Source organism: Condylura cristata, unplaced genomic scaffold (assembly GCF_000260355.1).
Source record: "Condylura cristata isolate star-nosed mole 26May11 unplaced genomic scaffold, ConCri1.0 scaffold00005, whole genome shotgun sequence".
NCBI classification, from domain to species: Eukaryota; Metazoa; Chordata; class Mammalia; order Eulipotyphla; family Talpidae; genus Condylura; species Condylura cristata.
Genome location: NW_004567106.1, coordinates 29,216,510 through 29,230,543, shown reverse-complemented (window position 1 = coordinate 29,230,543; position 14,034 = coordinate 29,216,510). Strand labels below are relative to the sequence as shown.

The window sequence follows — 14,034 nt, the reverse complement described above, 5'->3', positions numbered from 1 at the left end:
CAGGTACCACATTCCTACTCATTTCGAATACTAGCTGTCCCGGTTTTGATTTAACATTACCATTTTAAAGAAGGCTAGTGTGTGTTATTTGATTAAAGTGAAAAAGAGCCCATGTTTGAATAACCATGCTTCCTCAGTAATGGTGACAGAGGTCAGAGTGCAGGATAAGAGGGTGGGGGCAGGTGGAGGAGAGTGGTGCCAGTTAGGCTGCTCCCCATTAACAAAGGCAGAGTAAGCTAAACTCAACACAAATACCCCTCACTACCCAATCTTAAAGCACAACAGGACTTACTTAACAACCTTAGCAGGCAGCGGATGGCAGGGGGGCAGGGAACAGGATTTCCCTGCATTTCCAGGCTCCACTTTCTCCAGTACTCTGTGGTAGTGTGAGGCTGCTTAAACCACACTTTGCTTTGTCTTGAATCCAGCCCAGCATAACAATCAAGAGACCTTTACAGGCTAAGAACTTTCACTAACAATGAAATACTATTGATTTCATAGACTGTATGTCCCACAGTGGCCTGGGAATGTAACCCCTGGCATTGGTCTTGAATCCCACATCCATCTGTGGGATAATGGGATGGGCCTGGTTCCACTAGATGTCCATCAACAGAGAGCAAGGCTCTGGTGCTATTTTCAGCAGAGGATGCCTAGGTTTGAGGTGGCAAAATGACAGTTACTCACACTAGGGTGGTGGTGGGAGACTGGTAAGTACATGGATATAAAGGTGTTGGAAAGAGAAGCACCAGAAGGATGAGAAAGAGGGCGATCCCCGTGTCAGGCCACGGAGAATAACAGGAATCCCTAAAGTTGTGTCTTGTCCCTCCACTTTGGGTGTTATCTTGAGCTTTGTGCTTCAGCTTCTCACTGGCACAGGGAAAAGAGAAAGGACCATGTGGATGGCTCTTTAGGGGAGAATAGGTCAGGTTACCTGGAAGTTCACTTAAGATGACACAGGGTCTGCTCTGTTGCGCACCTTTACTGAGAGGCTGGGGAAGGGTCCTGGGGTTATGAAGGGAAATATGGGGCAGGTGAACAGCTGGTCTGAGGTGACCAACTCGTTTACCTTCCAGGATCAGAGATGGTAGAAGCAGTGTCATTCCTCCAAAAGCCTTCCTGGCACATGCAGATATAAATGTCTCAAAAGGTATGCTTAGATCAGTAGTCCTCAATGTCTAGGATCTCCAGATACATCTCAGCAAGTTCATGAAATTAAAGCTAATATTATTAATTGCCTTTGCCACTGAATAACATTGCAACTAGCCTTTAAGAAACTACCATTTGTGGGCCCTCCCTGGTGGCGCAGCGGGTTAAAGCACAGCACTGAGAATCTAAAAGCGGCTTCCGCATGAGTTCGATTCCCGCCTGCCCCGGAGGTGACCACATGGCGTGGCGGACCTCTCCTTACCCGCCCGCTGCTCCCCTCAGCAGTGTACTTCGTCGATCTGCCTGTTCTGTTCCCCACTCTGTCTCTGGTGAAGCCTCTCACCGCCCCTGAGCCTCTGGCCTGTACCCCAGTTCTGTATGCATAAATAAATAAATCTTTAAAAAAAAAAAAAGAAACTACCATTTGTTTAATTTTGATCAATTATAAAAATATGTGTGTGTGTGTGTGTATAACACAACATCTACATTTACCTAAAAAGGCAACAAAGTATTCTTCCTTTTTCTAAAGACATATCTGTATGAGGACAGAATTTCTGCCTATACTTAAAAATAAAGAAAGTAAAGAAAAAGTAAAAAAGAAAAAGACCAAAAACCCATATATCACTACAGATTGCATAGAGAAGTAGTTGTGAGACTCCAGCTGTTGTCTATTAAACCAGATACTAAAGAGATTTATAAAAATGAAAAAAAATGCAGTTTTCTCACTACTTGTTTCATTTTGTAAAATGGGTTCTTTTTAATGAAAAGATATCATTTACATGAACACATAATGGATTTATTACGTTTATATTTAAAAGAGTAAATATTTTAAACTTTTCTGTGTTAATTTATGGTATAGTATACTAACTATAGTATAGTATACTAACAGTAAATGGAACCTACATAAACAAAAGCTCGTTAGAGTCTTCAGTAATTTAAAGAGTTTGTGAGAGTTTTGAAGTCAAAACACTTGAGCACCTCTGGACCAGAATCCCAGCGAGTCTGTCCATTTGGGACCATTTTTATATCCAAGTGTTCCAGGCTGGCAGAGCTATGCATCTGCTTTTGTAGAGAATGAGCACAAACTACAAAACAGATACCCCCTAGCTATTGCATAGCCTGATCTGTGCTATAAAACCCGAGGAAATGGGAACAATTTAGTCGATTCATTACTGAAAATTTGTTCTTGCTCATTACGCCCACATCTGTTAGGTTCGGTCTTTTGAGGTGGTTGCAGTGTAACTCCTTCTAGCCACTAGATGGCACCACATCCACAGAAAATACTTCAGCAAGGGCTGCGTCTCAAAATCGTTTTCTGGAACAATTAATGGAAGAGGAAGAATAAAGAAGGTTTGACCCATCCTACTGAATGTAGTAGCACACCTTGCTTTTCATTCCTAGATAGCACTAAATATAACACCAATGATAATGAAGATTGATAAAAAGAGATATTTTCTGATAAAAAAAATAAATGCAGTGATGGAACCTAATTCATTTTCAGTCATTTCTAAATAAGGAGTTTCTAGCACACCAGTTCTTCTGGAACATCTAAAGTCCAGGTGCCCAGGCTTTATTCCAAGTAGGTCAGTCTGATTTGTGTGAGGGGGAAAGGGTGGTGCTGGCTGAGACAGAAATCCACTGATTCTTAGTCAAGGTTGAGAAACACAGTCCTGTAACCTTTGCTATTAAGAACCCACCAACTGGGCCCTTAGGAAGAGGCACTCATTTTCTTTGACTCATCATTAAATTCTCTTAATCCTGCTCTAGTTAATTTTTCCCTATCATTTAAATTTTAGCCAATATTCTGGAAAAAGATGACAAGAGAGAAAAAGGACCAAAGCAAATTTCTGAACCAATAACCAAAACCCTCGGTTTATTATCTCAAAAAGTTTTCAGGGAGGACTCACTACATGTAAGCAGAGGCAGAGAATTAGGACATAGAAGACTCTCTGAAATATGAGGTGTAAAGGCGGTAGAACAAGAATCTTCAAAAGAAAATTACCTCTACAAGTACCTGATAACCTTTAGTACCTGATAACCTTTACTTTCCTAGCCGACTGTTCCTCCCACTAGGGTGGAGCACTTTAGGATCACAAGGGGAAACTTAAAAACAGATATGCCTGAGCTTCTCCGGTGGGATTCTGATTCTGTAATTGAGAGGGATGGAACATCCTGTAGCCAGTTTGAGAGCCACTGACCTCACAAATCCACTCTTTCCCAGCCTGTGTGATGAATATCATAACTTAGGGGATTCTGATGTAAAACAACAGGTGGCAAAACCTAGTTTCCTGAGCAAATTTAATCTCAGTTTAAATCCACTCTCACAAGCACCACAGCCCATTCCATTTTGTGTGCGAGCAGGAAGATGGATGATCAGAGCTGTTACAGAACCTGTCACTTTCACTGGTGAAGTGCTGCTCATCTTCATTTATCCTTGACTCCTGAGAAGACGGGTTTTATCAGTTACATACAATTTCAAGGGAGTCCCTGCAGTGCAAATCTACAGGTTTTCCAGATCTGGTAATATGAACAGATCTTTTTCAACTTCTCAGTGCTTGGTACAAGAACAATTCAGGCTATTTTGTGTGTGTCTGTGTGTGTGCATGTGTGCTTAAAAATGAATGCAGAATCCTGTTTGGTGAAGGGCAATGTGTGGCACCATGTTTGGAGTGACTGCCTTTAGTGAAGTTGCTAAGCCTCCCCATCCACCAGGGCCGAGACTTGCCTCTCGGTAATGGCGCTATTTGGAGTCCAGCCAGAAGGGTAGTCATTGCCTCGCATTATTGCCCATCATGGCTTCTGAGCCTGGTGCACTTTATAGAGTAATTAGAACAATTTGAACACAACAGAGCAGTGAATTGTTCTGCGAGGTTTTGTTCCATTCATTCTTTGCATGGGCTATTCTCCACACACTCTCCTCCCAAATTCCTTCTGTGCTGCTTTCACTCTCGGTGGGCACCTCACTCTCTGACTGCACCCCTCACTCCTTGAACTCTGTTTCCTGGCTTGTCCAAGGGGAGGTATAGGCAGGCAACCAAATGTGGGAGGAGAGTGGAATGGAGCTATTTCTGTCCCTGCTTAGCCCTCTGGGTGGTGCTGGAGTTTAGCAGCTATATTTTTGCTTGTTGATATACTCCCCTTCTGTTTGAACCCCAATCCTTTGGGAACCCCTGTCCCGTGGGGCCCCCTTCCTATTGGAGGCCCCTCCTGTGGAAGCCACCACCATATTTATCACCCTGGAGCCTTACCCTTCCCTTCAGCATGACGGAGGTAATGGCTTCTGCTGAGCTGACTCCTGGGAAGGATCCCTCGTTAACCAAAGTCTCTTCAGCTTCCCAGCCAACCAGTCTTCCATCTCCTGCTGGGCCCTGACTGCTGGGATGCCTTCTGCACTAAACATCTCAATTCATGTTTTACTTTTCAATCACATAGGTGTGAGGAGCTTATATTCCTCAGTTTTACTTACTTTAAAGCATTTTTTTTTTTTTTTCTATGCAGGCCTTCCTGACCTCAGGACTCATGAGCTATCTCAGACTCATGAGCTGGGAGCCTCAATTTCCTCCTCAGGCTCCAGGTTCTCATGGTGCCTTTGCTGCAGGGGGTTGGGTCTTAACATAGGGAAGGAGCCCAGAGAGAGAGAAGGTGCCAGGAGACAGCAACACACCAACTTGGGGATGTTGGGAGGTTGAAACAGTTTGTTCACTGTTAAAGTTACACACCTGTTGTTCATTGCACAGGTGGACTCCTCCTGTTCCTCATGGACTGGGCTTTTGGGGACACAGACACTGGGGCTGTCTGCAGGCTTGTCACTCAGGCGGGCAGGAGCCCCACGATGCTGGGGCCAAGGGCTAGAGAAGGCTCCTGTTTCATTATCCTCCAGGTGACACTGATGCTGCTGGTCCCCCAAGCCCACACTTTGACAACTACTGATAAAACCAGGAAGGTTAATCATAAAGATTACGTGCAAAAACACAGTAGTATCATTCCTTTGGAGTGGGCAAGGAAGGGTGGGTGAGAGTGATTTTCTTTTCTTTTTTCACTTTATGGGTTTTCTTAAAGAGAGCTGCTGGACTTGGAAGAGTAAACCAGAACCAGATCACAGGAGTAGACAGGCATTTCTGATGGTGGGCATGGGGCTGACAGTGTAGGAGGCTTGAGACTGGCTGAGGACCACAGGCCAGAGACTGGCTGGGAACACTCCCCCCTTTCCTCACTTGTCCTGCATCTCTCAGTGTTTGCCTGGGCCTGGCTGACAGGGCTGCAGATATGCTGAGCGACAGCTACCAGAAGATCCCTGTGCACAGCCTGGCAAAGGAGGGCCTAGCTCCCAAACATCCCGCAGCCAGTAGATATCAAGAAGTAGTGGACTGGCACTTCCTGTCCCCTTCCATCCCTCTTAGGACTGACTCTACATGCTAATCTTGGGGACATGCCCAAATCAACAAGGCATTTCTACTGGCCTCTGTCAGGGTCTGCATTACTCTCTCGACCTTGCCCTCCTGCTCCCTGAATGACTTCCCAGGTTATGTGAGCAGAGTTGTGGCACCAGGTTATTCCACGCCAGTATCAGGCTCTGCTTCCAGAAGAACCCTGGCTTCTGCAGAAGGGCTGCAAAGGTCTTGCTGAGGGATGTGAGCTGTAGACAAGGCCAATGAGACCATTCCTAAGAGCAGCCCTCTGATTAGGGAAAGACCAGCAAGGGCCCCAGTCCTTGGGTGTCATCTCAGGACTGGGAGGCGGACCACTTAGAATCCAGACTGATGAGCTTAGCCCACTGCTGAGACTTATGTGAGGAAAGAAAGGTCTGGAGAGCCCTTCCTTGGCATAGCTGCTTCCTCCTGTTCCAGGATAATGTGGGAAAGGGCAATATCATTACCAGCCAAAGCTATCTGGCAGCCTGCTGGTTCATATGATAGAAACAGAGAAATAAACAATGAAAGGATAACCCTGGGTGTAAAGGAAATAATGATTTCAAAAAGAAAAAAAAGGCAGGTCGGAGGTGGGGAAGGTAAGAACATTACTCCTTTTTATCCATTTGTCCTTATAGAAGGACATCCCCATGAGCCCCAAAGCCCTCTCATCCAGGTAACCCTCCTGGTTTCACAGAAAGGCACGTTGAAATCAAAGAGGCTTCACTGCTACCACACACGAAAGCAAGAGGGACTTGGCAGTTTGAGAGAGGTGGGTGTGGTGGAAAGAGGAGGGGATGGAAAATGGAAGGGGGGCTGGGAAGGGTGCCAGGGGCATCGGCTGAGGGGTCTGGGGGACTAGGGCAATGCTAGGGAGGAAGTGACCGTAGCCCATTTTTGTGTTCAATGTTCCATTTTTGTATTTAGTGATTCAATTCCTCTGTCCCCAACCTTTAGACAGATGCTGCTAAACATGGACTCGCACTTAACTCCAGGAAAAAGAAAAGAAAAAGGAAACAGGATGGGGTAGGGGGCTGGAGAGGAAGGATGAGAAGAAACCGTTTGGACCCAAAAAGTTGGAACTCTGCTAGTTTCTCTCTCTCACGCACACACGCGCGCACACACACACACTGAACACAGAAGATATTTTACTAAGAATTTGCTTTACCATAATGCATTCCTTTCCTTATTTAATTTTCTTAATTGGATTCTGTATTTATCACAGTTCAGAATTCAGACTATGAAACAGTAGCAGAGAAAAGTCTCCTTCTTACCTCCCAAACATCCCTTTTCCCTCCCCACATTGACAGTAACCATTGACACTAGCTTTGTTTCCTTAAAGATTTAATGATTTTGCAAGAAAATCATATATAAAACCTTTTCTTTTCCTGGTTCACACAAAAGAAAACATGCTATATGTATTCCTTTCATAGGGATGCACTACAACTTATCTAAAACAGTAGCTAGCAATGGACAGAGTAGCTCTTTTCAGTTATATTTTAACTTCTCCATTATAGAAATAATGAAATGAATAAACGGGTAAGCTATAATTTATTTTTATACGTGCTCTTACTACATCAAGGGTACAGATGATTTTTCTTCAGTAAAATGTAAATGTAATTTAATTCAGCAAGCTAAATTCACTGAAGATATGTGCTACTGAAAGTATTTTTGTCACATGTATTTGACAGTAGGGTTTCCTTTCTAAGGAAGCTTAGTTACTGCAGTGAAGAAAACAGTGTATTTTTGTGGGAATAAAAAGGATCATGTAGATATTGAGTGATGCTTAGCTGAGAACTAACTTAGGCAGAACCAAGGGTATTTGCTTAAAGCATATAAGGAGAATAAGACAGGAAGTAAGTCCAGCTGCTGCATCAACTGAAGAAACCCTGAACTTGGAATTAGGAAGCAAGGTGTGATTCGACACCCTGCCGCTATGACTTTTTCTATGAAATGGGGATAATGACTCCTGGCCTACATACCTGGCAAAATTGCTCTGAGGATAAAATGGGAAATTATTTCCCATACATGAAGATTGTTTATGAAACAGTGTCTGAAGCTCACTATTACTCTTACATTGTGTACAGAGCTTCTACTGAAGGTCAGTGAATAACACATATGTGGAATAAATTCTGAAATAAATTTCATGAAAAGAAATTACATTCGGGCCTGGCTCTTTTAATTCATTGACCAAATAGTGGCCCTTATGTGTCAAAATCTTTTTAGACCCAACTAAATAAAAAATCAAAATGAAAATTGATTGCTCCTGGTTATTACAATTTTCTTGCCTTCCCTATTTCTCTTGTATCATCTACAGTTATTAAGATCAAGTTCACTGCTAACACACTTGACAGGAGATAAATCTGGAAACTACTCTGATTTGATGGGGAAGGTAATATTAACTAACATGGTTAATATTTTTGGAATATAGGTAACATAGTCTTTTAGGATTCATTTGGAAATGATCAATAAAACAAATGAGCAAACAAAGTTGAAACACTCTGAAAAATGAAATGCCAGGTTGTCTGAATTTGAGACATATTAGCAAACCTTCCCATTTCACTCATTAAAACCTTTAAGACCACGTCATTACTGAAGCAGACAGGTGCCCCTGACATGTCTCAATCAATCCATTCAAGTTTCTGCCACCTCTTTTCTAGTCCTGCCTCCATGGCAACCGTCCACTGACCTGCCCTTAAGGGAGATGGAATTTCTGGCAAGACTGAGACTTTTAATCATTCCACTTGTCAATACAGGTCAGAGAGAAATGGACGGATTTGTACCAAATTACTTAATAAACCCACTAACAAAAATGAGTGACCCCCAGCAAGTAAGGAGATCCAGTGTTCAGAGTGTCCCTCAGGGAAGCCAAATGTCACATCATTAGTGTCCCAGAAAGTGTATGCCATCAACACCTGTCCGTCAAACCCTTGGCTGAGTTTGGGCTTCTTCAACATCTTTATTTCTCTTTTCCAATAAAGGTAGATGTGTAGTGGCTGGCTCAGTCAAAGTGATTACTAAACTCATTACTGACTTCCTCTAAAATTTAATTTCAATAAATAGATACAAAATGATCTACAATGAAGAACATATTTGCAAGTCTCCTGAGAGGAAATCACCTAGGGCTGCCTATTTCCATTGGTCAAACTTCCCTCTCTGGGCAGGGCAAGGATCTAAAAGTATCAGCTTCAGGCCCTCCCTGGTGGAGCAAAGGGTTAGAGTGCAACACTATGAAGCTATTTGTAGGCCACTGCTGCAGAAATTGGATCTCCAGCCAGAGAGGTGACCCACATAGCGCAGCAGACCTTTCCTGACCAACCCGCTGCTCCCCTCAGCAGTGTATTTCAGTCTATCTGCTTATTCTGCTCCTCACTCTGTCTCTGGTGAATTCTCTCACCAACCACACCTCTGGCCCGAATCCCAGCTTTTGTGTATGCATAAATAAATAAACCTTTAAAAAAATAAAGTAAAACTTCAGTTCCAGTACCCAGGATCTTAGCTCTCATCCTAAACACACAAGAGATTACTCTTCTTACTCACCTCTTTCCTGGAAATTTCTAATGTGCAGCCTGCAGTTGTAACAGATTGCTTTTTTGGTGACATTGCTCTCTTATTCAGAAATATAAACAGTGCTGCAGAGATTTGTTTTACTATTCATCTTCTGATTTGTCACAGCCAGAAAGGTCACCTCCTAGATTTTCTATTCTAAATTACTTTTGAACAGATTTTGCAAACAGACTAAGGAATGACTTTTCCCTGGGCCAGAACAAACTCTGAAAGTTGGGCTTCAAGTCCCCTCTTTCTTTTGTTAAAATGTAAACATTCGGAAACCCCACCATTTCCCCAATCAATTATATGTAAAAGAATAAACAGGTGCTTTGGAGACACTGGAGTTATAAAAAGAAAATGGCAAATTATTTTTTCATGGGCCAGCTGCTCAGCTGATGTGATTCTGGGGAAGTTTCTCTGAAATGCTAAAGCTCAATTAGCAAATCAATTAAGAGCATCCCCAGTCTGCCGACAGGGACCACACTTCCACCTTCTACCCTCCTCCCCATTCCTGAGTTTTCAGGTCCCAACCCGATGCCAAAGTGAAGCAGTCAGTCAATCTGAGGTTCCTTTGTTTTCAGTTAACACTGGACCACAGGGGAAGGAAGGGATGCCCTTCCGGTTTAATTAAGGATTAGCAGCCACCAGAAGGAGCTGCTTGCAGTTCAGCCCTGCTTTCTTAGATCAGCCCCAGTCCAAGTGTGCCTTGGAAGCAGAGCTCAGCACTCAGTGGGGGCTGAGTTGGGAGGCTGGCTGTCACTTTCTTTCAGTGGAAAACAGAGAGAACCAGGCAAAGCAGATGGTTCCTAAAGGGGCACATCCAAAAAATCTGCTAGCAAACTGGGGTGGTGTCTTTCAAATAAACAGCAATTTACTGGAGAGGAAAATCAGATCTTCCTCGCCACATCCCTCCATGACCCTTTCAGCTGAAACTTACCACTTAGGAGCATGTAATCCTTGGAGAGGCATAATAACTCTTCTTTAAGGGAAAAGGATGATGATGGCAAGACTTTCTAAACCTCCTAGAGAGCCGTCATCATGGCTAATGCTTTCCTATGTCAGTAAAATCTGTTATCTATGTAAACCCACCTGCATGAAACTGCAGACCTGTGGATCATGAGGTGACCCAGTTCTGAGAGAAGCAAATACAAATACGATGTATTTGGCTGGCTGGGTGGAGCAAGAGATGGATCCAGTGATGGCAAATAAAAACAAGCTACTATAGGGCCCTCCCTAGTGGCGCAGCCGGTTAAAGCACTGCACTAAGAAGCTTAAGCCACTTCCACATGAGTTCGATTCCCGCCTGCCCGAGGGGAGAGCCACATGGCGTGGCAGACCTCTCCTGACTGGCCGCTGCTCCCTCAGCAGTGTACTTTGTTGATCTGCCTGTTCTGCTCCCCACTCTGTCTCTGGTGAATCCTCTCACCCTTTGCATCTCTGGCCTGTACCCCAGTTCTATATGAATAAATAAATAAATCTTTAAAAAAAAAAAAAACAAGCTACTATATTCACCATAAAATGTTAATGAAGATTTTTTTAAAATCCAAGCTACAAATATATTCACAATAATTATTTGGGAAAGTTCTGATTCTGACTACAAGTTTGGGCAAATCACTTAACATTTCTGGGCCTCAGTTTCCCTCTCTGTAAAATAAGGGGGTTAAACTGGACAATTTTATGACCCCTTTCAACTAAAATTCCAGACTTTTTTGGGTGGAGATGGGTTCCTCCAAAATTTTGACAAATTGAATACATAATCCGGGCTCTTCAGCACACATTAAAAACAGAGAGCTCTATGGTGATGGAGCTCACATGGGTGATTGCCCAAGGGGATTGCAACTGAGATGGAAGAATGCACAAAATGATGTAAAAATAAATTATTATATTCTAAACAAACAAACAAACAGAGAGCTGGTGTGCCTTGCCCGTGTGGCTTACCTTTTCAACAGTGGGATGTTCTTCGTTGGTGACGCTGGTTTTCCTGGATTCATTTTTAGGCCTGCTCAGCCTCCTGGACACTTTTTCTCTGAGTAAAGTGGCATATCCGATGTGTTCATAAATGGGGTTTGTTGTCATTTTGGAAATGTATTCAGAAGCTTTTGTTTCTATGTACAATGTTATTAAGCCGTCTGTGACCAGATCATGAATGGACTCAAATCTCTTCTCACCCACAAAGTGTTTGCCATCATAGAAGAGCCTGTAGTTTAAAGTTTGGTTTCCAAACCTGCCCAGGAGAGAATGGGAGATCACCATGGAGTTCAAAATAAGACCATGAAGAATAACAGCAGCTAAGAGGTTCTGAGCACATACTGTGTGCCTAGCACCAATTCTGAGCATTTGACATGATTTCTCCCCACCCCCAACTACTTACCCTTTGAGACAGGTACAATTATTGACCCTGGTTTTTAGCTAAGAAAACTGAGATTTGACAAGATGGTATAGCAGCATGAGGTTATACCCCTGGAAAGAGGCAGAGGTAGGATTTAATCCCAGTCACTTACATGGTGTCATTAGATAATAGGTATCACCAGGGCTATGAGGTTATTATAATTCTCATTGTAATGCCTAATTTACAAATAGCTGATTTATAAACCTCCTTGATGGGAAGGAGCCACACCCTGCATCCCCTTTCTTTTACCTGACAATTACCTACAAAAGAAGTCAAGACTACTTATGGCCCTGATGTCCAGTGTAATTACATCTCTGACCACTGCCAGCAGATATCATATCATATCTATAGTTTAAGGATATGTTGGGCAAATGCACCTATTTTTCTGTTTTAAAGGGAACTTATTTTTTTCCCCTTAAAATTTTGGAACAAGTAGACAGTGCTCTCTGTCCTGGGCAATGTCTGCCCACTGACACAAAATCAAGATGACCATTTAATAGGATGAAAATGTCTTCACCACCTGCTGTGTGTGCCTGGACAGACATGCTTTGTGTGCTGCCCATTTCATAGACATCAAAAGGTCTTCCCAATTCCAAATAAATTTCTGGGAGACCACTCAATTCTGAAATTGGATACCTTTTCCAAAATGTGTAGAACTATCAAGAGGAGCAATGATATATTCAATGAAAGTAAAATGTAGCAAATGCAACATCTTTTGCATATAATGGTATGGTGTGACCTTCAAAAAACCCATGGGCATGCAGCATGTCTGTCCAGGCACACACAGCAGGTGGTGAAGACTTTTGACAAGGGTTCCCAGGGAAAACTGAGGCTGAGGCATTTTCCCTCAACAGGCTTCATGTTTCAGGCAGAAGTGGCTATAGGAATATAAACTTTCCAGATAATTCTCCATATAGTGTGTCTAAACAACACCTCTGTTTTCATCCTGTGATAACATCTGTGGCCCAGGAAATGGTTAAGCCTCTAATATGGTCCAAAAGTAATAAGTAAGAGAGATGAGGGGAGATAATTTAATGGGTACAGAGTTTCTATCTGGGATGACGAAAAAGTTCTAGAGATGAACAAGGAAGTGGCTCACAGCACTGAGAATGTACTGGATGCCACAGAAAAATGGCTAAAATGGTAAGTTTTATGTTGTGTATATTTTACCAAAACAAAGTTTGGGGGGGGGGAGGAAATGGGGGCAGGGGGAGGTAATCCTAACAAGGGATGGAGCAAGCTCACCTCAGTGCGAGAGTGTAGCACCCGGGCTGGCGCTGGCTTTCCCTAAGAATGTAGGCACCCTCCACGCCTCCCAGAAGTTCATCCGCCTGCTCTCGGGAGATGATCCCATGAAACCTGCGGGGAGACAAGACCGTTGTTGTTCAGCACAGACTACATGCACAGAATACCCCCCAAAACAGTTGGGAACAAAAGATAGCAGGACCACCCCGATCTGAATCTCCCCCCACCCACACACCAGCCACACTTGGAAAAAGAGGGCGTGACCAGCCCTTTTAAAGATGGACCTGGCAGTGCCTGTTACATGCGCCAGAGCAGAAAGCAAGCATTCAAATAGGCGAACCAAAGTGAAGAAGGCCCAGTCCACCTGGCTTTCTGCCATTGTCTTTGCTCTGAAGCTGAAAATTAAAGTCGAAACAAAAGCCAGGTTATGGCTCCTTTTATAACCGTGGGGAATAACAAAAGAGCAATTACCAATTTAGCTCTGCGCACAAACATAAAGAACTATGTATTATCCTGATTGCAAATGAACACTTATTGATTAGCAGCCTGCTCACCGCAGGTAAGGGGTGGTTGTAATTTTAGAAGCTCTTTCTCCGAAATGAATAACCAGCTAAAATCAACATTTTCCCCTTTCTTTACATTTCAAAGCAATAGCTGAAGGATATGTTGGGCAATTGCGCCTATTTTCTGTTTTAAAGGGAGCTTATTCCCCACCCCCACCCCCCCTGAAATTTTGGAACCAGTGGACATGCATGCAGGCAATGAGGCATAAATGAGAGGTTGACAGGCTTGACCAGTGACCTCTTTGCTCTGGAGGTGAGACATATAACAGGCCTGGAGAATGGACATATAACAGGGAGGAGAGCAGGCAGGAAGAGAGGCCTGCTGGCCCTGTTTCTTTAAGCAAACACCACATACCCTTGTTATTGGATATTTGATCAATCTGTTTCTCTAAGGAAGATGGTAACTGGGGGTGATGGTGATGAGGTTAGTACCCAGGGATCTCCTTGCCCCTGGTAAAAGGGACAAGAACACACTTCTCCAACCTTGGAGAACTTTGGGGAAAATATTTCTGGACAAACAATCTCTCTTTTACCTTCCTGGAAATGGGAGATCAGAGACGGAAGTCAACAATTGCCCCTTTCTCCCCGAGGAATGCAGATTAAGTTACAGGACAAAAGTAGCAGGATAATATTTGGGGAAACCTCATGGGGAAACCTCCTTCCTATGTAACAATGGTGAGGGCTAGAGCTGGACAGAAAACTTGGACAGAGACCAGAAACTGTGCCAGTAGTA

The 14,034-nt window shown here is 43.4% G+C and overlaps 1 protein-coding gene across 1 annotated transcript in view; it reads right to left on the bottom strand.

Moving 5' to 3' along the window:
• The window catches only part of CHN2 (chimerin 2), a 252,615-nt gene that overhangs the window by 76,354 nt on the left and 162,227 nt on the right, over window positions 1-14,034 (bottom strand). The window contains exons 5-6 of the mRNA XM_004676813.2: window positions 12,739-12,852; window positions 11,043-11,328 (exon numbers count right to left, since the gene is read on the bottom strand). Coding sequence (XP_004676870.1) covers window positions 11,043-11,328; window positions 12,739-12,852 — 400 coding nt within the window. The remainder of the gene's footprint in view (window positions 1-11,042; window positions 11,329-12,738; window positions 12,853-14,034) is intronic.